At 42.9% G+C, this 26,353-nt stretch overlaps 1 protein-coding gene across 7 annotated transcripts in view; it reads left to right on the top strand.

Annotated features, from left to right (window-relative positions):
• The window catches only part of CUX1 (cut like homeobox 1), a 281,213-nt gene that overhangs the window by 26,235 nt on the left and 228,625 nt on the right, over positions 1-26,353 (top strand). For all 7 annotated transcript variants that reach the window (XM_037375047.1, XM_037375045.1, XM_037375048.1 and 4 more), the window contains exon 2: positions 24,728-24,838. In XM_037375047.1, the coding sequence (XP_037230944.1) occupies positions 24,728-24,838 (111 nt within the window). The remainder of the gene's footprint in view (positions 1-24,727; positions 24,839-26,353) is intronic.

Here is a 26,353-nt window from a genome sequence, read left to right as displayed (position 1 = left end):
GGGGTTGGTTTCCACGGTAAGAACATGCTGCTGCCAAGTGAATCTAATGAAAATCATAGAAATAGTGCTTGAAGCTTCATGGCGATTTTTTTTTGTTCCCCCTCACTTGTAAATTAAAATATTTATCTGTACGCTAAGGTCCTTTTCTGTTCCAGGTAAATCAGCACGTAATAGCAAATTAATTGTTCTTAGAGTGCTCTTTTATTATAGATATTTTTGACCTGGGTGCAGTTTTACAGATTTTGCAGAATTAAAACCAGGGTTTACTTTTTGTGTATTTAAAATAATCAGAAGTGAGCGTTAACCTCTGTCGATACTCCAGGAGTGGGGGAGCTGCCAGTTCTTCTGTATTCAGATACCCTGAGAGCAAGTCTAATAAATTGGTCAGAAACCTGCTAATGGGGCTTGCATTTTCGTCTCCTAAACGAGCAGTGAGGTGGCTGCCCTGAAGTCATCGCCTGAACGTCGCGGTCTAATCCAAGTGGCACGCTGGAGTTTTTTGCAGTAGCGTTCAAAGCAGCAGCGCAAACTGATGTGACTGATGGTATTTGTGGATTACAGCAACATCAGTGGATTATCTGCAGGAGGAGGAGGAGTATTAGGAACAAGAATGAATAATACACTAAACAACTAACTGAAGGCGGGTAATGAATGGGAAAGTGGCAGTATTACAGACTGTAGGATTTACAGGTTTTTGTTTTTTGGTTTTTTTTTGTACTTGACATCCTGTTGGTAATTTCTGTAAGAAAGATGGGAAGAATCTTAACGTGGGGGTGTCTGTGGCCTCTTGTAGAAAGCAGAAGAGCCTGAACCAAAAATGAGAAGTCATTCTGATATAGAAGCTATCTACAGGAGCTAAGTTGTTGGCTTGCTTTTCATACCCACTAGTATCCTTGGTGCCTAAATGACTCAAGTGTTCTGAATACGTGTTTTTGATGACTTTTTGGTAGAAGGAACGATTCCAACATTAGTTTCTTCCTAAACAATAAAAAAAAATTTTTTGTAACTTTCATGTGCAGTGTTTCTGGCTGTATTTATCATAGGCCTAAATTATTTAAACCTTAAAGCAGCATCTTGCAAGAAATTCCTATTCCTATGATCTTTTTTTTAAACATATAAATTTTTCAAGTTCTACAAAAGACAAACCTTGTATAAAAATACTGTATCACCCATGAGTAAGAAAAGTTATTAAAGGTAGGCATAGACTGAGTAATGAAATGGGGACATCAGATTCCTTAGAATAGCCTGTTACTAAGGGATGCTGGATCTAAGATAAAAGGACTCCTGTTTCTTCTCATTTCTAAGACTTTTTTCAGACCTGTTTAATTATGCTTTGAATATATCCAATCTGATGTTGATGATGGTAGTTGCTTTGGATAAAGATCAGCTGTTGCAGCAAAAGGATTCACTCAGATTTTTGATTTAGGAAGCCGAACTCTGGTTTCTTTTTATAAACTTGGCCAGCAAACTATTTCCTAAGAAGATGATAGAGTCTTGGATGTCGCTTCACTCTTCTGCCTACTTTCTCAGGGATCAGCAATAGTATGTGGAGATTTAACTCTTTTGGTCAGCTTTACCTTTTTCACCCTTTATATTTCCGTAATAGTTCATAAACCTGCAAATAATGTTCTGCTCAGAGCTCAGCCAAAAATGAGTAATTTCCTTTTTTTCTCCACGGTACTTTGGAACTAGTCTGCAAGATTCTTCCCAATGGAAGAATGAGACACATAATATCCTGGAACCAGAGCCCATAAGAGAGCCGAATCTAAATTGAAATAATCCTAAGAATTCCTTTTTTGCTTTTCTGCATGCACGAAGTAGTCCCTTCATCCTTCATCTGCCCGGTTGCCATTTTAATAAGGTTTTAGGTGTTTATTAGAAAGCGTGCCATTAACTCGCATCTGTTCCAGTCCAGGAAATTGGCTGTTATCGTCTGTTTTCTTCCTAAAATACTTGCTGTTCCCTGTATGAGACTTCCCCCCCTTAAATATGGTATTGAATACAGTATTGATGGTAGGCAAAGACATCTTGTGACTGTTCTGTTTTCCTGCTGTTGCTGCAAACGAACATGAAGAATCTTTCCAAAAAGAAAAATCCTCAAGGATCCTTCATTAGATGTACTCCTGGGAATTGGTAATAGATACTTGAATATCATTCATTTTAGGAGTGAGATTTTGATGCCTATTAAAATCAATGCGCATGCTAAATATTTACTCTGTTTGTTTGGAAATGTGTATTCCTTTTAAACCCCCTTCTTTTGCATCTGTGCTGTAAATGCACCGCTCACGGAGGCACTGAGAGTGACTGGTTCATAGGCTTCCAGGGATATTGCTGTTTCCACTGAATGGGACCTTAATTTCCCAGTTCCTGATGGATGCTGTGCTGGCCTTGTACAGGAGCAGATGGTATAGCAAGAAGAGCTTGCAAATTCTGCGGGCCAAGGTTTACAGCGAGCAGGAGGGGAAAAGATTAAAAAAAAAAAAAAAAAAAAAAAAAGGAAATTTCAATATAGAAACTTGAAAAATCCCCTGATAAAGAGAAGGGAGAAATGCCAAAGGGAAGAAACAAAAGCATCATCTAGAAGCGGTATTCTAAGCCCCGACATAAAACTAAAGTTCTCCTGATCTCATCATCCGTGCGAGGTCTATAAAATCCAATTACTCTGATAGCTGGAATTTAAATAACTAGAAATGGTATGTCTAGTCTTGTCTTGCTTTTTGCTTTCTTTTCAGTGGGAAAAACTGTCCAAGTCAGTGATAAGGAACCATTTTATTTGGGGAGGAGTTTTAAACACCACCCAAAGATGATGTCATGCCTGACAGTGTTCATATCCTGATTCTAAATCTGCGATGGTGAAAGAAAGAAGTATGTATTAGGAATGCTGTATCGTTATAAACCTATTGGGCATTGTTTTAGAGCTTTTAAAACAAGTCTTGGCATATAGAGCAGCTTCCTAGGTTTATAGAAGACTGATCTGCTTTTTAACTGGAAAAAAAAATATCATTGCTGAGGCAGCAGCTGATAAAGTGATAGTGCATAGATTTTAGGCTACAGTCTTTTTTTTTTTTTAATGTGTTTAAAATGGAAAAGGTACTAAGGTTTTTGCAGGTAAAATACTACACCTTTTAAAACATTAAAGGAGAAAAGACTTGGAAGCATCTGAAAAGGAAGTGGATTGTTAAAGTTGCTTGAGAATTTTTTTTTTGCTGTCTGTTTAGGTAATCATAATTAAAAAATGCCTGAATGATCTTAATAACACATGATTCAACTGACAAGCACTAATTGCTCTCTATCAGGCCAAGAGAAGATGAATGTTGTCAAGAAAACCACAAGTCAGACAAGCTGATTCTCTTCTAGTCTGACACCATGTTCCCATGTACAAACCAGTTTTTACTGGAGCCTTTCCAACATCAAAAGAAAATCCTTGCCTTCCCATTAATTTTTGTTGCTGGCAGGCTTGAACTGTTTGTGACGAGTTACTTTCGTTACTATTGCTGGCCTGCTAATGCACAGGATTGTGCAAAGACAAAAATGTAAACAGGTTTCCCAACTTCTCTTTATCTTCTGTAGTTTAAACTGAATGCATTCTTACACTGGAATATGAAGCATTAGGTATATAAAAAAACCAACACAACAACCAAACCACCTTCTTTTTGGTTTTTTGGTTTTTTGGTTTTTTTTTTTTTTTTTAATTGTCATAGCAATCCTTTTTTTTTCCTTTGCCCAGCAAAATGCAGTGCATTGGGCCAGGTAGAATAACTTTTTTTTTTTTTTTTTTTCAAGACAACTTATGCAAATTGTGTCACTGCAGTGAAAAATCCCAGTTTTATATAGCAGATGCTATCTGGCAGGATTTCCTGCAAGGTGCTGTGTATCTAGTGCCATATTTTTTTTTCTTTCTTTAAAACAAAAGATGCCTTTTTTTGTCATTGCTCCTTCTAGTCGAGTTGAAAACTTTTCCTTTGCTGCTCGGCTTTACTGTACTCCTTGGTTCAGATACAAGGAGCAGGAGATACTCCACGTTCTGGCATCCTTTCCATTTATATTTGGGCAACGGTTACTAAGTAGTAGTGGAAGGGTATGGGTCACTTGGGCAACCATATACCGAGATAAACCTGATGACCTTTCCTGTAAACAGTGTTTAAAAAATAGCTCCTGCTTTGTACTGAGTAAACTCTTAGTCACTCCAGAGTTAATTACGAAGGGGGATCATACCATGTTTGAATGTAGGTTTGAGATTCTTAAAGATCACAAAACCTGGGATGTTGCTGTGAACAAAATATCTCCTTTAACCAGATACTTCAAGTTGGATCATTAAACCTCTCCCCAGAGTTCACTAGTGCCAGTTTGTCTTTTAATTAGTTTTTCCGAGGAACAGGATTATTGATGCAGTTGTGAATGCACCCTTGCGCTCTGGGAGGACTTTGACCACTTTATGTTCTCCTGGAGAAGAATGAGATCAACTTGTTTAGGTTTTGCCATCATTCTCCAGTTCTTACACATGTCGCTTACCAACCTTGATAACACTTCCCTGCCAAATCTGATCGCTGTTTTAACTCCTTGCTGGTGGCCTTTAGCACACCTGAAGGTACAACAGCTTTAAAAGGATGGGTGGCTTTGTGCAAAACAAAACTTTGGATTCTCTCTCCAATGTGACCACTAAACCTGTCCCTTATGAACGTTCCGGTATGTAAAACCTGGTTTAGAAACCAGTGTGTTTTCTTTACCGGTTTCTTTTGCTCTTAGTTGTGGATGATGTGGAAGCGCGGAGGGAGGGATGGGTACAGGAGATGAGGGAGCGTTCCTGACTCGCGTTCCAGCAAGGTGCCAGCTGGGTCACCCTCACAGGTATTGCTCCCCGGGTCTTGGCTGGCTGACAGCAGAAATACGTAAATAAATCAGAGCAGATAGGCAAGGCTGAGCTGACAGCGGGGTTGATTTGTCATTCCAAGTCTCCCGAAAACAAAAAAGTACCTGGGTTTTTATGTCAAAACTATTATCGAATCTCTCTGAAATTCTAATAATGCGTGGCAGTTTAACAACACAGCAGGTTATAAAAAGCGTAGTGATAAATTCCTTCTCTTAATTTTTGCATGTGAGGGGAGAAGGACAGATTCTCCCTCTTCTCAGGTGGTGCCCTGAGATGCTGTGGGCTGCTCGGAGTTAAAGGGCCCCCCTTGTTAAAGGGGGGGGGGGGCTGGAGCCCACCTCCCACCAGGGCAGCCATGGGAGGGGGCTCGTCAGTTCCTGCTTCGGGGTGTCCTGTAGAAAATAATGAGAACCCTGGAGTCTGTCCTGAAATCATAAAATCCATTGCTTCTGTAGAAATGTGAACAATTTTTTTTTTTTTTTTTTTTAAAAAAATATATATATATAAAAAAAAGGGGGGTGGGGGGTGGGAATGGGGGGATTAACGTGGAGGCTGTGACTGCGTTACCTGAACAGCAGCAGCCAGTCATGGGATATTCTGCAAATAACTGTGATCAAATCTTGTTTAATTCTTTGTCGATGATTTAGATATGATCGTTCCAGCTTGTATTTAAGTAAAAATTAAAAAAAAAAAAAAAATAAAAAATCCCACCCAGCGCCTTCTGTTGTACAGAACAGAGCAGTATTTTGGGGTCTCTCTAATGCCATAGGTTTCGGGAGTGTGTGTGTGTGTTTGTTTGGGTTTTTGTGCGGTGGTGTTCTTTTTCAGTGAATTAATGAAACGGTTTGGGAGTTTGTCCATCGGCCCCGTCGAGCAGGACGTTCCTATTGCCGTTTTCGTCTCAAGGCAGTGACCACAGATCCCTGGGCGCTGGTTGGTGACGAGGGGCTACCCCTGCTCCCACCCTGACCGAGGTGGGAAGGTGCTGGGATGCGTAAATGGGATGGGGTCCCTGGAGGGTGGGCTGGCGGGGGGGTTCCACGTGTACCTTCGCTGGTGGCATCCGTTGGCACCGTTCCTGTAGCCGAGAGGTGCGGGGGAGCGATAGGCAGTGCCATCTGGGGCTGAGCCTGGCCATTTTCATCCTGAGGGTTCCCAGGGCACAGCCTATGGTTGCTTTTACAGAAATACAGTTTTCTTTACACGATAGTAGGTATTTTAAAAGTACGGAACAGTACACCCTGAATCTTACCGAGAACTTTTAATCCTGATGTTATCAAAAACACGTACCTGTGCCAGCAGCCGCACGGGGTGTTTTTGCTGGGTCTCTGGTGTTAACGTGAGGAAGCTTCTGGTCCGGAGGTGATGAAGGGTTTGGGTTGCTCCTTGGAACCTTGCAGGAGAACATCTGCTCAAGGAAAAGCTGCTGCGTGTATTTGAAGGGGAATAATGCAGTTGGATCGTATGGTTGAGGAAACCTGCCCAAGCCAGATCAGTTGCCCAGAAGTAACTAGGTATCCTGTCTGGGTCTTGATGTCATTGAAAACCTTTCTTTTTTTCCCCTTCTTCTTCTTCTTCTTCTTCTTCTTCTTTTTTTTTTTTTTTTGGGTGGTGGTAGTGTTTGAAGTAAAAAATTTGATCTTCTCTGGGGCAACATGCTTGAAGTTCTGAATTGCAGCATCCTCTAACACCACACACATACATATATATGCCACAGATCATTCATATAACTATATATAAATATATTAAAAAAATATAAATATATATATATGCACCATAGACCTCCGTTCTGTTCTATGGCTGAGGCATCCCTTAGGAGCAAGGTGTGGAGAAGTCAATTAACTCTTGAACTGACCTGTACCCAGAAGGAAAAGATTTTGTTTCACAGATTTATCTGAGGTTTGTGTGTAGCTTTGGGGGAACTCATTAAACTTGACAGCAGATGCTACGGTCTTGTTAGTACCATCCAGAAAAGGCCTTGTGGTTTAGGCTTTGGATTACAGTTTTCCACAAAGAACCACATTATTTTGGGGTAATTGAAGAAGGTGCCAGCGTTCAGAGTTCTAGGGTTGCCTTCTGTGTCCATATTGCCCAGTCTGGTCCCCCTGCTCTGGTGATGGTACTTGCTGGGGACCACTTTGCACCAAAGCGTGTGGAGCAAACTGGGGTCCCAGCCCTGGTCCCCCCACTCCCCCCCCATCCACTGGCAAACCCGGGAGCCAGCTCCCAGCTCCTGGCCAGTGCCATGGGCAGGCGTAGGGTTGCATTATTTTTTGGTAATATTTCAAGTTCAAAGGCCTATAACTTAAAATAGAAAAATTGGAATTTCGTAAAGGGTAATGATTTATTTCCCAAGGTGCTGAGCCAGGCCATGCTTGCTTCTGTCACCGAGATAGAGCAGGGTGTGCAGTGCTCTCTAGGTTTTGGTGCCTTTTCCTGGATTAGATGGTTTTCCCAGGTGGGTTCGCTGCGCTGGAGGACGTTGACATGGGTTTATGCAAGGAGAGGGGCTGGGAGAACGGAGCCACAGGTGCAGCTCACACTTAGCGGTTCTTCTGAACGTGGCGGCCTTGAAGGGCCCGTTTTGACCCATGTACCAAACATTTCCTCAACTTCTATTTCATCTTCGAAACTACTCTTTTTTCCGAGGAATTTATATACCGTTTAGTTGGATGCATTAGACCAGGGGGTGATGGTGGTGTGTTTGACTATAAGCTCAAACTGCTTAAAAGGTAGTTATGTTGAAGATGCCCTCCACCCCAAAGCAGCAAGTGTGCTTTTTGCCTTGGCATTTCAGTTCCCTGCTTCTTCCTGGTGGAATGTCTCTGTTTGCTAGCTTCAGGGTTGCTGTTTTCAAATTATTTTTTTAAACCTTTGCTTTTTTTCCTGAAAAGTACTGGTGAAAACTTCCTCAGCGAGTTCTTTCTTGGCTCTCCTGCTCGAATGACTAAAGGCTGGAGTGGGAAGAATGTCTGGCCTTCCGAGTCTGTGATCTGCTGATTCATAGATAAATATCCTATAAAACACATAGTTGGGCTGCTCTGAATTTAGGTCTGAATATTCTTTCATGATCTGTTTGGGAAAACAGCCTCAGCTTGACTCAGACTTTCCAGTTGGGTATGTCTTGGTTCCAGGGCTCTGAAGTTCATCAGCCTGGGTTAAAGGGGAGCCCTGGTCCATGGGACCCCTCTGGGTGGGTGCCCTTGCACTGTGCGGAGAGCCGGGTGTACCAGCCTCGATAGCCCCCTTGCACAGCTGGGTCGTCGTGGGTCTCCAGCAGTGAGATACGTGATCCTGAAGCATCTGAAACTCATCTTTTGCAGGGGCCCAATTCATTAAAAATAGACCTTGATTCAGAGTATTGGAAAGAAAAATCCAGGGTAGCTCCTCCTGTCTACCAAACTGCTTAAGGCTGTGGGCAGAGGAAAGCTCAAAAGCTCCCCCCACCCCCTATTTTATTTTTTTCCCCCAAAAAAGAGACGTTTGGAGAGGAGGTGGTCTATGGAAGTGTTCAGTTTGAGGAAATAAATATTTTTGTAAAATTTGCACAGTATTGTGGGTGAAGGTGGGTGCTAGAACACAGCGATACATAGTCCCAACTTTGTTTTCTATGGGGGAAGAAAAAAAAAATCATGTAGCGAAAGAAATTATGTACAGTCTGAGAAGCACTTGTTTTCTTTCTTGATCTTGTTAAAGCATTTCTTAACACAATGGCGTTTTTTCTCAAGTATTAGCATTAATTACTGAAAATGTTAATAGGTTTTGTGGATTGTACAAGTGGGAAGACTAGCAACAACCTGGTATTTCAAAAGAAAATAATATTCCATCCTCCAGATTCAAAGATAATTCAGGAAAGTAATAAAAGCTTGTGAAATCATATGGAAGAAAGCTTTATGTCACTTCACTCCTTCATCAGATAGAAAGCCAATACCTCATTTCGTTGGCCAAAACTCTCTGTCTTGGAAATGACCCTGTAATTTTTTGAGATTCACCGACGTTGGCTCCTTTCAGTGGATGGCTCCCTCCCCTGCTGGGGCAGCGGTCTCAGCCTCTGACGTCTCGGGGTGTTCTGGCAGCTGGGCTCGCTGCACACGCGGCCTGTAGTCAGTGTGCACAAGCGATCACTCTTTAAATCATACGCTGTGAGATTTCATTAAAAATGTGGAGAACTGTCTTATGACTAGGTTGATGATCTCATTTTATCCATACATGGTACTTATTAAGTAAATACCTTTGAAGCGTAGGAAACTGTCTGGGAACCAACTTGTGTTTCTTCCTCTGCTGTGTTATCTTAATTTGATTGGTAGTACCGGAGTCCTGAAAATGTTTTCCAGGGGAAATATACATTGGAAATGATGCGGTGCTATTCTTAGCTCTTGCTGCGAACTTCCTATTTTTGTAATTTTTAAAAAATTATTTTATTATTTTTTTCTTGGGACTTTGCTGTTCTTCAGGTGCTTTAACTTTGTTTTTACCCAGATTTCCCTCAAGGGTAAGATTCGGTGAAGTACGGAGCACCTTTCAGACCTGACTCTGAGGTGACAGGAGGTTTTCCAAGAACCGATTCCGGCCCTTTTTGATGAGAATCCTTGTCAGCACGTTTTTGCTGTAATGAAATGGTGAACAAACCCAAGTATTTTTGGTAACAGTGGTACACCACACCTCTGCGGTGCCTGTCCTTTGAGGATAGCTGTGCTTCAGAGACCTGGGAATTACACATCTTGTGCGTGTTTCTGCTGTAGTTATGAGGAAGTATTTAGGCTGACAGGCTGGGACAGAAGCTTTCAGGAGCCATCGCTTATTGTTTCACCACGGATAATAACCGGCCTCTCACCTTCTGCGGTTGTTAACTGTTTAGGTGGAAGTCAGAGCCTTTTAGAAACCTGGCTGAGGGTGCTGTCTCATTACAGTTGGTCTCCTTTGGAGGCATCGAAATGAAAGATCCTGGCTTTGTAGGCATGTGGGATGGCAGGGATCTCCAGAACATCTCTAGCTTGAGGTCCTGCCTGGAAAGCGACTGTTCCCCGAACTAGGTCAGCTCTGCTTGGGCATCGTCCTAGCAGAGCATTGGATGGAGACACCCCCCCCATCACTACCTTTACATGTCCCATCTGAGCATCTCACAGAACAATCTGGCTGTTGCGTCTCCACCCGGACCTTCCCAATTAGATGGTCGTCACTCTTTGCTTTAGAGGACTCTTGCTCCCAGCGTGAAGTGAGCTCCTCTCAGCTGCCAGGGCTAGTAGCAGGGCTTCTCTGTTAGAAAAGCCAACACATGCTTTCCAAAGAGGTTGTAGCTATTCATCTGAGCCTTAATTTTTATATATTAGTGTTGTTACCTCAGTGAAGCCAGATTCTGTGTTTGATAGAGGGAGCAGCGGTGAGAAGCATCTTGATGAAGAGGAGGAGGAACCACCCAGCGTTTCGCCCGGCGTTTCTGCGCATTGTGTTCTGGACTTTCCAAATTGGATTGAACGTTGTGATTGAAAAGATTGTCAGCACTATGCAAATGAGAAAGAGAAGTGAAAGTGCATCTCATGCAAGTAATTCCTATGTAGATAATTTGCCATAAAAATTTATATTGCAGTCCTTAAAACCTTCAGAGATTTATTCTGTCTAGGGAAAGGTGATTTATATGGTATTAAAACACTTTTTATGTTCCAGTCCTTTAGATTTAATGTTTATTGCCTATAAAAATGAAATCTTCCTGTGGATATTTAAAAGTTTTGGTACTGTGTGAAATATATATTCAGCTTAGAATCTGAAATGCTTTAGAGATGCAGTAAATAAGTGATGGAATGTTACCTCAGGTTCACCAGCCTCGGCAGTCCAGACTTACTCCAGGGCTGAATCCATTATGCAGATAGCATTCTGCTTACCTTAGATGTATGGTAAAGGGAAGCACATCATGACAAAAGTAAGGTGTCATTTTGTCATTCTTTCTTGGCTGAATATTTAGGGCACTTGGTAGAAAGGTGTTTTTGGAACTGAACTTGGACTGTGCGTATAGTTGGTGTTAAAATGCAGAAGTAGCCTTACTCCTTACCTACGAAGGGCTGGGTTAAAGCACAACGTTAGGGTGTGCTGCAGGAGTATCAGAAGAAGAAAAGGCATTCTGCATCGTGTCTATCGTTTCTCCAACCAGCTTCCACACGTGGTAACGAAGGGCACGGGACAGGGCAGTGCAGGACTGCTGCAGACCCCGTGAATCGATGGGCAAGGAGGAGTCTGTGTTCTGGGTATCTCTCTGGTTTAATTGTTGGTGGTTTCTCCTGTCCCTGTTATTGCTTGGGCAGAAACACGGAAGGAATTGTGCTTTCAAAGCGTAATTCCTGACTTCATAGCATAAATCCCTCTTCCCTTCTATCCTAGACAATTTTCTCAAGCATAATCCATCTGTCTAGAAATGTATAAAGTACAAAGCATGAAAGATACAGGAACAAATCAAGTGAGATTTTACACAAAAATAAGAAAGTGTATGTGGGTGGTTGTTTTACCTTGTAACTTCTTTAATGGTGGTGCCCTGAAAAAGTGACATAACATGCGTTGCTTTTTCCCAAACATTTCTCATTTTAAGAGTTCATCCCACAGCAAACCTGCACAAGTTAAAACTTTAAAGCATGTTTCCCACTGAGTACCAATAGAGATCAAAGAAATGTTGGCAAATCCTTTTGAGATTTATTTTTTTTTTGTCTGCAACTGCAGAACCCCGCATATTGCTGCATGTGAAGCACAAGAATTAAAGATTGATTTATAGTCATGTCACTAATATAACCCAAGGCATTGCGGGAAACTATTCTGAGTGCTTACTGATAATGTATAATTTGCAGCGGTACATCAAACAGCATCTAGCCCAAATTTTTCCAAATTATTCTCTCCTAATAGGAATCCGATGTAGCTGTGGGTGCCGGGATGGCTCGCACAGGAGCCCCAGCGCTGCCTCCAGCCGCGGCAGGTGTAGGGCATCGCAGGGATGCAGGCTCCTGCTCCGTGCTGCCTCGGCCCTGCGTGGGAAAAGATGCAGCTCGGATGTTGCAACGTCAGGCAGCCAAGTGCGTGGCACCAGTTCAAGGAGGAATTCTGGTGAAACTTCCCAGGGTTGTAACTGGCTGTGCCCTCCACATGAAAGCCCAGAAAGCGTCTGAGTGCCATAGCAGTAATAGTCAAGCCCGTGTTAGTAAACGCAGCGTTTGATGCAGCATGTTTAGCAGTGGTGGCTTGTTTGTTGTGCAGACGGTGAAGCCAACCCGTTGTCCTCAAAACTGGGTGGGTAAGGCAGCTTGCAGAATGGGACAGGCAACGAAAAATCCCAAAGAAGTATCAGGATAACACTTTTTTTTTTTTAAAAAGAACAATAAAGACCCCTAATAAACAACATACAGCCCCCTCCATTTTTACTCCAGTCTCCATAAGAACTTTGGAAAGCCAGGATTATATTCTAAGTCTTTTTCCTGGGTGATGTGAAAGAAGGGGAGAGGCAGGAAAGCAGAATAAACCTGTGGTGGGTTTAAGCAGAGTCTGACCTTTGCCAATAGGACTGTGGAAATACGATTTAACTGAAGTTAAGGGAAAAACAGCAGCTGAAAATAATTATCGGGCTCCAGCTGAATGGTTGTTGATCTTGGTTCCCTTATTGCTCAGGTTAACATTTCTAATGCAAGGTGACCGCTGCATTTCAAACTTTTTCTTCCCCAGTGCTGTTTCTGTGGATCCAGAGAATTTTCTACAAGGAATTTTCAATGATCTGCTTTGGATGACTGTCTTCATAATGCAAAAATTAAACTCTCATATTTTTTTGTATACTGAACTCTGAAAAGCATTAAGCGGTTTTAGACTCTCTGTGATGCTGCTCTTGAAGCAGATGTCTGTAGATGTCTCTGTGTGGAAGAATTACTGTTTTATTTAGATTATCTTTTGTACTTATCAGCCAGATACACTGCCAAAACCCAGTTCTGGTGGTCTCATACACGGTTTTGTGGGGCTTCATATCTGTCCAATTGCTGCATCTGCAATAAGTTTAGTAGTTACATATTCAGCTCATACCAGAAATGTGTTTTCTTTTTAAATACTTAGATGCTTTTTATCTAGAACTCTTTTTTTTCTTCTTTTTTTTTCCCTAATCGTGAAGGATCTAAGCTGAGAGAGAAAAAAAAATGGTCTCAGAGTGAAAATTGTTGTTTTATATAATGTGTAGCATATTGTGTCATCTCAAAAGAGGCATTTTTGGATCAAACTTTCCTATTGCTGGACCTAGGGCTTCATAGTATTCCGTCAGTTTTCTCAGCAGAAGTGCTTTCTGGCATTTGGATGAGGGTGTCCAACGCTCCCCTGTGCGTACATGAAAGCTAAATTTGGCTTTTCTTAAAAGGATGGAGATGGTAGAGCAGTGAGTCTGAGACTGAGTGGCTCAGAGGTGATCCAGCAACTTATTTCTGGTTTGTCTGAAAAGCGCATGGGGATGGGGAATGGCGATAGCAACTTCAAACCACTCGCTAAAAACCTTTAGCTTGCTGCTGTCGGTCACCAATTGGAACGCGGTTTTGGTTCAGAGATGTGATTCTGATGAGATACAAGATATAGGTAGGAAATTATTCACCAGAACCTGACTTTTGTTCCTAAAGGACTTTAGATAACTGGACTTGGTTTCAGCCACAGCAAAAAAGAGAGGCGGCAGTCCCGCTGTGCTGGGAAGTGTTGCTCTTTATTTCAGTTTTCATATAGGAGAGAGATATGTATATGTAGGGACTGAAAATTGCTGTATGACGGAGCGCCTGGAAAGGTACAAACCTCAATGTTTTCTGGGTAAAGAGATCACTTGAGTCCCTAGCACATCATCCACCTCCCTAAATTGCCAGGAAGCAAATATTACTGTATCGTAGATAACTGTATTTGTAGAGTTTCTGGGTGCAGGAGGGAATGAAGTAATCTGTTCCATCAGCTTGTAAAAACTGAACTAATTAACAGACAATCAGCATTGATTGAGACAGCTGCATTCTTTACTGAGGGATTGTAAACACAGAGTCTTTGCAGAATTGTTTTTACTGCTCTAAAGTGCAAGAAATTGAAATTGTATTTGATAGCCAAAATTAAGGGGTTTTTAGTGACAGTGTATCATAGCAAGGTTGACAGTGCCACTGCAGCTAAATCTGTTGTTTTCATTTTAGTGTGATTTGTCACAGTGGATAGTGGGGGAATTCTATAAATTATCACTAAAGAAGTTTTTTATGGTTAAAAAAGTATTTCAGCTGTACTCTCTACCTTAGGTGTGTTCGTGGAGCAGGCAGACATTGGCTGTCCATGATTCGGTGCTCATGCCATCCGCTGATTGGAAATGCCAGATTTGCAGTATTTTAAATATATTTTATGCCTGCCATTGCTAACGCATGGTTTCTAGAAGACTTTTATAAAAATTCCCAATATACCATTTAGGGTATGCTACCAGAAATGTTGATTTAAAAAAACCCAAAACAACAGACAGTGTGTTAAAAACAGACTGTATAGAGAATAATACTCCTGGTTTTAAACTAGCTTGCAACGTTATTAACACTGAGAGCATTGGGTTTTGTTACATGCAGTTACGCATGCTATCACCTCCGAGCCTGCCTCCTTGTGACTGTACATCAGCTACTTTTGCTTCATGAGTCAATTCTGCTGTTTTCATGTCACAGAAAATGAGCTTAACTAAGTATTGCAGTATGTTATTGGGAAACACCTAGCTAGGAAAGGCATTCTGCTTTCCACCGCCCCTGCCTCTCGGTTTCACTTGCATGTGAAGTGTGATGCTCATGCTGAACGGTAATCATCCAGATGAAATATGAAAGCCTATAAAAATTTTGCAGAAAGGCTTCAAAATCTGGGATTCTGTTTAATTGTCCAAAATATGTAACGCTTGCTGTTGGTATTAAATGCCAGGCATACATTTATACCCTTGTGTGTTGTCGTGCCAAGCGGAGTCATTATTTGGGATTTAGATCCAAGAGAACACTGAGAGGCCGAAATGGGACTTCAGTAGTAGCGAAAACCTAAATAAAGAAAATGTTGCTTGCTTGTTTCCTATTTATAATTTTTCAGAAAACATTCACCCATTGCATTCACAGGCGACTTCTCAAAAAAGCTGTATTTTTCCCATCATGGGAAAATGCATAAACCTTACAGCATGCCCAGAAAGTCAACAAACCCGGACCAAGGGAGGAAGCCCGTTAGTCTGGAGTCAAGGACCGCTCTCTGGAAACGCTCTGCCAGATACTTTTCCTGCCTAAACTGTTTATCAAACCGCAGTGTCATTTGCCAGTAATTTTCTTCTGATCTTGTTTTTGTTCCTACTGATTTCTTAACACGAGTTCCCCATCCAGCTTCCTCTGCAGAGTGCTGTGGTGCCTGTCGGTGCCGCGGGGCCAGGGTGCTGCTCCCAGTGGGGACAGCATCGTGACAGTCACAAGCCATTGGTGGGGGAGCATCTCGGTACCCAGACGCATCCCTTCATCGGCAGCAATAGGGGCAGGTGAAATGAAGCCTGCTAGAGGGGGGTCGCCTCTTTTCAAGATGCATTTTGTAGGATTTCCCGTAGTGCATGTGCCTCTTGGTAAGGATTTTAAACTAATAACAACAAGAAATTCCGAGTTAAGACTAGCCCCATCTTTCCAAACCATGTTTGCCACAGTGGGATAGTTTATTCCGCTATTATACCACTTCTGCCATGCCCAGGAACATGAGAAGGGAGCGAAACGAGGTGTTGTGTTAGTTCAAGTCCATAGTAATTTTTTCCCATCCCTCAAGGAATTACATCATTGGAATGTGGTTTTAGAAGTATTTTTAGGTTGCTCTTTTAGTGTGTATTTATACTTTTGTTGGTAAATATTTTATGTCTGAATGTTAGGAAACGGCTTAAGTAGCTTTCAGATTGGTGCTGGCGTTTGAAGACCGAAGGATTATTGAGTGGTGGTTGTGATGGTCTTGAGGGTGGACAGGTGGTCTGGCTGGAATGGTTAACCGTGGTTAAAAAAAAATAAATCTAAAAATAAAATGAATGTGTCGTCAAAGGAAAAATAGTTGTGAAGTTTTGTTCTAAATGGCACTTAGCGTAGTTGGGATTTGGGTGAAGTTAAATGTGAGCAATGAGTTTGTTTTCATTTAGAATAACAACAAAGCAAAAAAAGCTTGAGTTTATTTTTTTTTTTGAATGGTAAGTTCCCAGAACTAGCACTGAAACAAGACTGTATATCAGTATATATTATTGATTTATTGGTGGCAACCTGTATAACAAGTTATAAATCCTGGTCTGTGTTACAGTATGCGTCTTCCTTCAAGCACAGTCATGCTTCATTTACTAGCAAAGCTGGGGCTGCAAAGGGGAGTAACTAAATACTTTAAATGATGTAACAGAGCTTAGGTAAAGGGTTGAACTTTTTGTTATTTAAACCCCTCTTTTAAGACTATATTTCGCTTTGATCTGCGGTCAAAAGAATTATTTAATGTAACTCATGAAGCTGATCGTAGTTGGAAGTAAGACGTTAGTGTTTGATTACAAAATGGCAGCGTAATCCCTTTCCACCTCGACACCGCCGCTGCGTTCCTCTCCTGAAACAAGTGGTAAGAATAGTGCATTAAGTAGTTTGTAATTACTCATCAGTTAATCACCCCCCTCTTTTTTTTTTTTTTTTTTTTAAAAGGGTCAAAGCTCTTTTAAAAACTGTCTAAACCCATGTGTTTTCTGGGGCATGGTAAAACTTGATGATTTGCTGGTATCAGAAGGGGTTTGGGCTGTTCTGTTTTCCTCCCTCCTTCCCACGTGCAGCTGTTGGGGTCCGTGGGGACCAGGGAGACCCCCCTGCCCCAGCAGCAGCGGGAAGGGCAGCATGGCCTGGCTGGGACCTTGATAGCGTGGCCCCAGTTGCCACTTAAAAGGGTAAGTTGCCTGCTGTGGTGTGGTGAGAGCTATGGTGAGCATGGCATTGCTTCTTGGGCAGCTTCTGATCAGCCCACCAGGTAGGAGGGCAAGCAGATAGCAGATGGGTTTTACTTTGTGACTTGCTTAGGCTGAATCCTTGCAAGCAACCATGGGTTTCCTTTGGTTTCCCATAATTACTTTTATTTGGCAGAAGATGTAGCTTGATTCTCCACCACCCTTTAGCTGCTATGCAAGTCACAAATATTAAGCTGAGGCTTTTTTTTTTATTTTTTTTTTTTTTTTAGTCATTAACTGGCGTCTGCATGATCAACTAACTTAATTTTATCACGTCAAAAGCCCTCAGTGGCATAGAGCAGGGGGCAGGGGTTCACGCGGTTGTAGTGTGACTTACTGCGTGGCCAGAAGACGAGGGGTGAGCAGATTGCTCTGCGTTGGAGCAACGCTTGCGGCTGCGTGCTGTACCCTTGCTAGCTGCCTGAAATCCTCCCTTCTGGGGAGCCCAACTGCAGCGACGTTTAAATTAATTCATTACTTTTTGGCCTTTCCTGTTGTAGCTATTGAAGCAACTAGTTTGAACTTCCACTTTTAAGTGGAAGAGTGTGAAAAGGAATGTGTGGGAAGTCTGAAGCTGTAAGCGGTACCCGGCCGGGCTGGAAGATGCTGCCTTTGCAAAAACAAGGCAGCCCTCCCCCCAGCGAACACTTGTGTTTATTTTTTAAGAATTTTAGGAATTTAAAAGTGTGATGAACTGAAACGCAAAACCTAGTAGCTGATGGAGTAAGTTTTCTGACAGGTTGCTTTGGGTTTTTTTGGCCAGGTAGTTGAGCTGCAAGGTCTTCTTGGGTAAGGTCATGGAAGCTGGTGGTTTCGCAGTGCTGTGGGTAGCAGAGCACCTATGTGAGCACCTCCAAAGGAGGCTTGGAGAGGAGCAGGCTTCAGGATGCGGAGAGCAGCCAGTGCTGCTGGGGTCTGGGTGGCACCTTCCAGCTGAGTTCAGCTGCACGGTCGCGTCGAGGTGAGGATAGACCTGGTGGGATCAAAGACAGAAGATGACTAACCGTCTGGTGTAGAAGCTGAGGAACACGAGGAGGAGGAGAGCAGCTTTTGGTGTTAGGGTTTGAGGGTGCTGAGAATGAAACCAGAACCTCCTTTCTGGAGAGAAGTGGGAGCGCAGCGCCAGCCCAGTGGCTACAGCCAACGTCAGACCTGGGGCTTGCGAAGGCATCCTCCAGCCCCATCCTCCACATCATTTTGAGGAGGGTGGGAAGGGGGAATAAGTAATGCCAGGAGGTGAAAACTACCTTTAGGAACAAACAGGCAATGTTTTCTTACTTTGCTGCATGAGAGGAAAAGCGTCTTGAGTGCAGACCTTTGCCATTAAAGTCATTTTAGCTCTGGACAGGCTCCCCTTCCTTGCGTTTTCTAAAAAGTTTTGAATTCAAGGTGTAGAAAAAAAGGCATAATGGTGTTGGCTCTGGCACTGGCAATCTTTTCCCATGTTAGTGCATTTGTTGCTGGCGTAGATATTTATGCGGCTGGTTTATGCTGATAGTAGCTCCTTTTGAAAAGCCGGTACTAGCTTTCTCCTCTTGCAAGATTTTTTGATAGGCTTTCCCTGTTTGTGGTACTGGCTGGTGTTATTGTGAACAAAGCCACAACGATTTTTTTTTTTTTACATTTTCCTTTCGTTTTATAAGAGCCTCTTAGTTAAGGTATCTCACTGATAGCTACATCAGCACCTTCACTTTTGTTCTGCCTTTGCTTTATGCGGTGGCCACCACACACGTTGACTCGCTGTCCAAAAGCATTGCATAGAGCACAAAATTTGTTCCAGTTAAAGCTTGTCTAAAAACATCCTTGGAGTCAAATTACTTCAGTACATGGAAATAAAATGTGTTTATTGAAATTTCCTAACTAATTCTGTGTGTGAAAGGTGGTTGCATCAGTTTGCCAAATGGCAAAATGCTTCTTGAGAAACATGTTTTGTTTAATGTTTGTGGGTTTTGATTTTTTTTTTTCTCCAGGAGTGTAAAACAGCTATTCTGGTCTTTGCTTGTTATTTGTTCGTCATTCAGTGCTGATTTGTAAGGCAGGGGAAGGGTGGTCCTTGAGGTGTTGCGCTCTCATTGAACTCCCTGATGTTCCCTTTTGCTTGTGTTAAAAAAGGGGCTTTGCAGCAAGGCAGGCGCAAATTCATTTTACGGAGAATAAACTTCTTCCGCTGTTGCATTCTTACCGTACATTTTCCCTTTCTGAGTGCTTTCAGATTGGAATCCGTGCCTGCTTTTTACAGTCAAGATAGACATGAACAAAAATTCCCGATGTCGACTTTGTGGCTGCTTCCCTTGCCGTAATCTAGAGCTTTATCAAGTGAGCTTGCCTGTTTGATTTTTCACCAAAGGAACACATCAAGCTCACAAAGCAGGCTATCATTTCGGAATTATTTCTGAAATACTTATGTCATGGGTATGTAGGGTTCTGGACAGGTGAAAACTATGGGGTTTTTAAGATTGAAGGGTAGATTGCCTAAGCTATGTTGGAGAAATGTAAAATTTCCCGGAGACAAGTAGGCTGTGCATATGCAGAGCTGTGCCAGACGCTTCTACGTTGGTGTCATCGTAGAAATTTTCCTTTAACAGGAAATTAAAAATTGCAAAAAGCTACACTGAGAGCTTTGATAGATCTGACAAATGCAATCCTGAGAGAGGATGAAAACAAAAATGAGACTACTGAAAACTTTCAGTAGCAGATAATCATGTAGACTGGGTAACTGTTGGAATGGATGATAAAGGGAAATACCTTAAATACACAGAAACAAGATTTCAAGGGAAATGGTTACTGCTAGGTTTACTGGTAGAAGGTTCCTAATCTACGTGCAGTTGTGAGTTGTGTCTATCCTTGTTAAGTAAGGTGAGGTTTATGGTGAAAATGTGCTGTTAACATCTGAAGCCTTGCTTAAGGCTTTTGAAGCCTTGTGTCCATGACTAGAAGTCTACCAGGAAAAAAATCAGTCTCTCTTAAAGTTGTGCTGTGTTTCTTGCGCCAGTGTAAGAGGTTTGTGGTAAACGCAGGAAGGGGTAAGCGTTTTAAAATGAGAGAATAACATAATTTTGGGATACAGTTACATTGCAGTACTTGTGGATGATTATTGCTGGGTTTTGTAACTTTTCCTATGTGAAATGTAGGAATAGTGCTTCTGAACAGAGACTGACTAATGGTAATGATAGGTGATGGTGGTGCGGTGTTTGGGCAGCTTTGCTGGGGGACCGGCATGGTCTTTGCCTCCGCCGTGCCTTTGCGGACCAGAGGTGATGAGTCCAGTGTTGCTGTCGCCTCTTCGCTCCTGCTGGGAGAGCTGCATTGCAGGCACATGCACCTTTCCCACCGTCACGCTCCCGAATTCGCATTCCCTATATATCCTTTCTGGGTACCCCCTGTTCCCTTCCGCAGTGCCCATAAAGCGGAGGGTGCTCTCCTTGCCCCAGCTTTGCTTTTCACACAAATTCATCTTTTCGGTCCAGTTTTGCTCACATAAGCGGAGCAGGGCAGGGGCGAGCGGCACCGTGGGGTTCTCTCTGCTTACACGGTTTCATTTTCTTCCACCCTTTGGATGACGGAATGGACACCATAAATAGTCAGAACCCCCAGTTGCTTTCTAGAATCGTTCTCCCGAGGGAGTAGTTCTTGGGGAGCCCACGGGACTGGGCTTGGGGAGGTGGTGGCAGGAGGATGTAGCCTGGCTGTTGCTGGAGCTGCTGGCTGGGTGATTATCAAGGTATGCATCTTGTAGGGCAAGGCATGTCAGCTGTAAAGGAAAACAACCTTGAAACCTGCCTGCAGCCAGGCTGGAGTTTCGTAATTACTTGGGGTCAACCTCATTGCAGGCTGGTGCTGGGAAAGGGGGGACTCCACCAGCCCCCTGGCTCCAGCGGTGCTTTCCCACCTCCCTTTTGTGATGGTACCACGCGGTGGAGCTGTCGGAGGGGCCCGGACAGGGAATTCTTCAGTGGAACCAAGGTTGGGAGGGGAGAGGTGGGATGTGCTTCCAGCAGGCTGGCTTTCCTGCTGACCCCCTGCGCAGCCGTGACAGCACGGGGGTGATGGGGCAGGGTGAGCAGGGGTGGCTCCTGGGCAGCCTGGAGGAGCCTGGAAGTACTTGCCTTAAAGCAAGACGAATTCACTCCAAGTTCGTTGTTGTTACCGTGGGTAGCAGATTGACCCTCCTAGTTTTAGGATTTTTCTCTACTGCATGAGAGAAACCTTTTAATGGTTGTTTTCTGAGGATTGCTTTTAATGACTCCTGCACTAGGAGCGTAAGACTTTCTCGGCTCCTCCCTTCCCACCCCCAATAAATTTGATGAAATGGGTCAGAGCAGAAACCCTGGAGAGAGTTCTTTAGTTATCTGTGGTGTAAGCAGCATGAGCTGTGCCTGCCCTAAATCGATGGGACTTTAGGGCAAGGGGAAGGGATGATGGTCTGGCTGCTTCTCTCTCAAAATGTGCTCCGAGTAGTGACTCACTTTTTGCAGGGGCGATTGAATGGTGGCTATTTTTGACCAGAAAGTTTATTAGCCGGTGTTGAATCAGTGGAACTAAAGCTTCCAGGCTTTGAATCCTTTCTGTAGGCAGGTCACCGCTGCAACACCTTTGAGCCCTGATTTGTGTTAGCTTTTCATTGGAACCTTTTTGATCTCAAAGGTGTGGAGAATGATACTGAGAGGCGGTCTCCTATTTTTGTAACACTCCAAAGGACTCTCTGATAGACCTCTGTGCAGTCTTGCACCTCCTGTTACTTGATTGCTACTTAGAGGGTGGTTGCAAGGCTTGGGGAGCATGCATGCCTTTGAGTGCCCTACAGTACCCAGGTTTGAAATCTCAAAGTTATTACTACTTACTCCTTGATACGTCCTTGCTTGCAGAAATAATGCATTTGCCACATTGAATTTTTACAAAATTTGGGGTATCTCATGAGGTTAACTCACAGAAGTATGAAAAACTGTGGGTTGTAATCCTGTATCTATTACTGGGTTTGAACAGATGAAACTTTGTACGCGATTGAAATCAGGTAAGGAAGAAAAAAATCAGCAATTTTTCAAATAGTTTTGATTTGGGGCTTATTAACTGTGACAGAGCTTGAAGACTTAGTGTCTCGTTTTACATCAGATCTTGTATACGGGGCTAGATACCTACAGCTCCTCAGCTGGAACCGCATCAGTGCATCGGTTGTTCATAAATGCAGGGCAAGAGCTTGAGCGTGTGGGCTTCAGCCCACGGCATCGAACAGTTCAGTGTAGTTGGGTGCTGGCACCTCTCCTCGGCGATGTCTGGCCCTGGGGGGGGGTCACATAAGGAAATGTTTTGTGGTGAGAAATGATCAGACCTGTCCCTGAAGGAATGCTGTAAGTAATGGGAAGGTGCCCATAGTAAGTGCGTTGTGGCACCGGTATCAATCGGGCAGCGAGGGTGTGAAGTTACTCTTCATTTGCTGCCTGACTCTTCTCTTCATAAAGGCACAAAATATGAAATAGGGTTTAGTTTTTAATCGGCTCTTTTTCTTGTAGCTAAACTTGGAAGTACAGGTTTCCAAAAGTCTAATTTGCTATTTGTAAAGTTACTTGCTAGCACTGTATATCATAAAACAAAGCGTTTGATTCCTTGGTCTACTGAAATTCCCTCATGCTTCACGATTTGTGTTTTCTTTGCTTTGCTTTAAATGTGTGCTTCCTTTTTAAATATAGTTTTCCAAGTTGCTGGCCGTACCAGATTGTTTATATTTTTTAAAAGCCTTCTGCTTAGCCGTTATATTGCTCTTTATAGTACTGCTTAACCACATTGGTTTCTGTTGCTCTTTTTTCTTGCATAAACTTAGCTGGGATGAATTTCAAATGTGGTTTATCCAACTGTTAAGTATTTCCCACTTTTCTGCAATAGATTTCACATATGTTACAGAATTCCAAACCAAGATCTGGTGGACATATTGCCCTGTTTTTTTCCTCAAAGTCAGAAATAGAGGGTTTTTGAAGCTTTACAGTGACAATAATTAGGTCACTGGCTCCAGCATGCTGCTTAGCTTCAAATCCATTTGTCATATTTAGCTTATTTCCAAGGATTAAGGTAACTATGGTCCATATAGTTATCACAAAAAACCCCCAAAGTCTCTTAGTTTCATGGTAATAAACCTAAAGGGGGGAAAAAAGTATTGATCCTTTTCAGTGGGGAACTGCAGAAGGCATTTCTTTTCTTTTTTTTTTTTTTTTCCTTCCAGAAGTCAAACTGTGGAGTCACGTAAAGCAAGAGTACACCCATCCCATCATTCAAAGTTACAGGATTTACCCATAAGGAAATATAACTAAGAATTTGGAATTAGGCTTCTTTATCACAGAGTATCTAGTATCTACCTGCTAGTTATTTTTTTTAAACTTGCAGAACAGGGGCTTAGCAGGTGTCCTGTAGGTACCTTCTGTCTGTTACTATTTCTAACACCTCTGCAAAAAAGGAAGAGGCAGATGTTTTGTTTTCCCATTTTGTTCCCCATACTGGGTGCCTAGTTCCACTGGGAAGTAAGTATGACCCCGTGCACGGTAAGCTTTTAATGCTAACCGTCTTGTCGTAACCAAATCCCCTTCTCTCGTGCTGTGATGTTAGTGTGTGGTGGTACCAGGAGAGGACCTGACTGGTGGGGACGTGGCCTGAGAGCCGCCAGGAGCTCCCAGGCTTGGTTGTTCCATCTGGTTTGGACAAGTTGTTGAGTTACGAACAAACGCCAGTGATGGGGCAGGCATTTTGGTGGAGGATGGTGAGGTTTTTGCACGCAGGTTGGAGGCATGTTGGCAGAGTGATGCGATAAAGATAGCCGCGGAGGAGACCTGATGTCTTGCTCTAGCATCTTCTTGCTTGTCGTGGACTTCTTCCTCACAGCCAGGTTTTTCTCCTTTTGAATTAATAAGGGAGGGAAACCAGTGCCCAGTTCCTTACATGACTCCTTGGTTATAACTCTGCGTGACTTGGGGAATGATGTACATAGCTGAGTGGAGGGGTTCAGCCTTCATATATTTTCATGTTACATGGAAATACTGCAGAAAATGAATAAACTGCCACGGAAGATTTAGTATTGTTGGTTTATGCGCTGATAAGTGACCCATTCAATCTATTACGGTGACATTTGGAAGCACAGCACTGAGTAAACTGTGAGTGGGATAATGCACGTGGACGGAGTCGGGCAATGGTCTGTAGGCTGAGCCTGGTAGAAGCTGTTGGAAGACAATCTGGCGTTCATCAGGTGATCCAAAAAAAGATGCATTTTGGGGAGGAAATGGAGATACTTGCTAATAATATTGGAGTGATAGACTCCAATAGTAGGAAAAGGTAATTTTGTATTCAGATAAGGAAAGGCTTAAATGGAAAAAGAGCATTGCAGCAGCATAGAATTATATACAGTATGTAATTTGAAATTAAGAGTGATTGAAGCATGACCAATCTAGGCTGAAGTGTAAGGTTAACTAATATTTGAGTTAATCATAATAATTTTTTGAAGACTGGCTCAAGAAGGGAAAATCCAGTATCTTTAAACAGCAGGCAGATCAAACACGTGCTTGAACACGTGCAAGATCTGTAATCTTCATGGGATTTGGGAAGTTACTAGGAGGTGTGTATGCCTGGCACCGCTGCTATCCTGTGTGACGTTGTGTCAAAACCATGAATGCTTTTGAGAAAAACGGTGGGGGTTTGGCTGCAAGACAGAATCAGAAAGGTTGTGGAACTTCATTTGATGTTAATCAAGGGGTTGCGTTTCTGGAGGCTTCATGCTCGTTCTGTACTGCTCTGTAGTCCAGCCGCCTTGGTATTCCAAGTGATGTGATGTTCTGTACGAGCTTTTGGTTTGATTTCGGTGAGAAACGGAGTTCTCCTTCTAATTCCTTTTTTTGTTGTCGTTTTGTTTTTCTTGACAGAGAGAGCTTGATGCCACAGCAACAATATTGGCTAACCGGCAAGATGAAAGTGAGCAGTCTAGGAAAAAACTTATTGAGCAAAGTCGCGAGTTCAAGAAAAACACTCCAGAGGTAAGGAGAAAAGCTATTCACGTCTGTTGAGTTTCTGACAGTAATACATGGTACGAGGTCTGTGTAAGTGGTTTGGGGGTTCATTTTTTTTTTTTTAATGACTTGTTTCCATAATTTTCTTGTACGTATTGCTAAGTTCACCATCTTAACTCAAGACTGCTTATCTTTGATGGCTTTCTAATCAGGCAGATCTTGCATTCTGTAAAAAATGAAATATGAATTGACATTTTTTGGAGGAAGTATGAACATTAACTTTCAAACGGGCTTGCTCTACATTTTGTAATAATGGAAAACCTGGAGAATTGCAAAAAAAAAAAATTCTTAAGTAATCCAAACTCTTAGCACTGGGATGTAGAAAGCGACATTTTGCTGCCTAAATAAATCTATATCAAGGGCGTAACTTCAAAGATGCTCATTTTTCCATGAAAAATCAAATGAAGTTTTGCTGTTGATTTCACTGGAAATACAACAAGGTCAGGGCTGAGCTCTTTAGGAAACTCCCCTCGGAGGATGTGCATCGCACACAGCAGGTGGTGTGGAAAAGGTGTCAGGACTGATGGCAGGCAAACCTCGGAAAGGTGAATATTGCGTGGAGGAAGCTGGGAGTATTTCAACTCTTCCATGCTCACGTTAGCGTGTGTGCAGTGTGCCTGTCTGTGTATGTGTACGCACAGTTACATCAAAAATACATATTAACCCGTGTTGTAAACTAATGAATGCGTAGCAATGTGTAGAGTTGCTTGCTTGTTTGTTTTGTGGTGTTTGTTTTTGGTTTTTTTTTCTTCCCCCCGATGATTGCCAGCAATCTGTTCATCCAGGAATGTTCTAGGGTTTCAAAGCTCATTCCAGATAACTGACACGCAAGTATTGGTTCCTTCCAAGTATCTTCCTGGGAGAGAGGGAGCAGGCAGCACTTCTAACCTTTACCGCCGCCTCTCGAGTAGCAGATGCTGCTTTGCTTCCTCTTGGCACAGAGGGAGCGATGCTGGAGGGTCCGACCCAGAGAGGGCAAAGGGACCATCGGGAGGGAGTTCTGGGGAAGGGGGGGTGTTAACTGACCCCCTGAGGAGGTTCTGTGGGGCAGAAATCAGCTCCCTTTGGAGAAGAGCAAATCTGGGGGCTGCGGCTTTGAAGGAACAGAAAGGAGCAGAAGAATATGGGGAGTGACTGCAGTAGCTCCGAGAGGGTGGAGGGATGAGTTGATTCCCTTTGCAGGAGAGAGCAGAGTGTTGGGAAGAAGAGGAAGGAGCGAAGTGAGAAAATACAGAGTGTAGGAAATTATACGGAAAATCCAAATAAACTTCTGGGCCCCCGTTTTTCAACTTGTTTGCTAGAAGCTGAAGTTCATTCTGCAAGGGCTTCACCTGAGTTCCCTGCTGCTTTCCTCCTTTTCCTGGAGGGAAACGACGGATTCTTCAGAATACGGCCCTGGCTGCCAGCTCCTAGCCCATAGCTTGTTTACAGATGTGTTTCAGGATGATTTCTTCAGGCTAATTTTATTTTTATGGAGCAGAA

Source organism: Falco rusticolus, chromosome 1 (assembly GCF_015220075.1).
Source record: "Falco rusticolus isolate bFalRus1 chromosome 1, bFalRus1.pri, whole genome shotgun sequence".
NCBI classification, from domain to species: Eukaryota; Metazoa; Chordata; class Aves; order Falconiformes; family Falconidae; genus Falco; species Falco rusticolus.
This window is presented reverse-complemented; position numbering and strand designations above follow the sequence as displayed.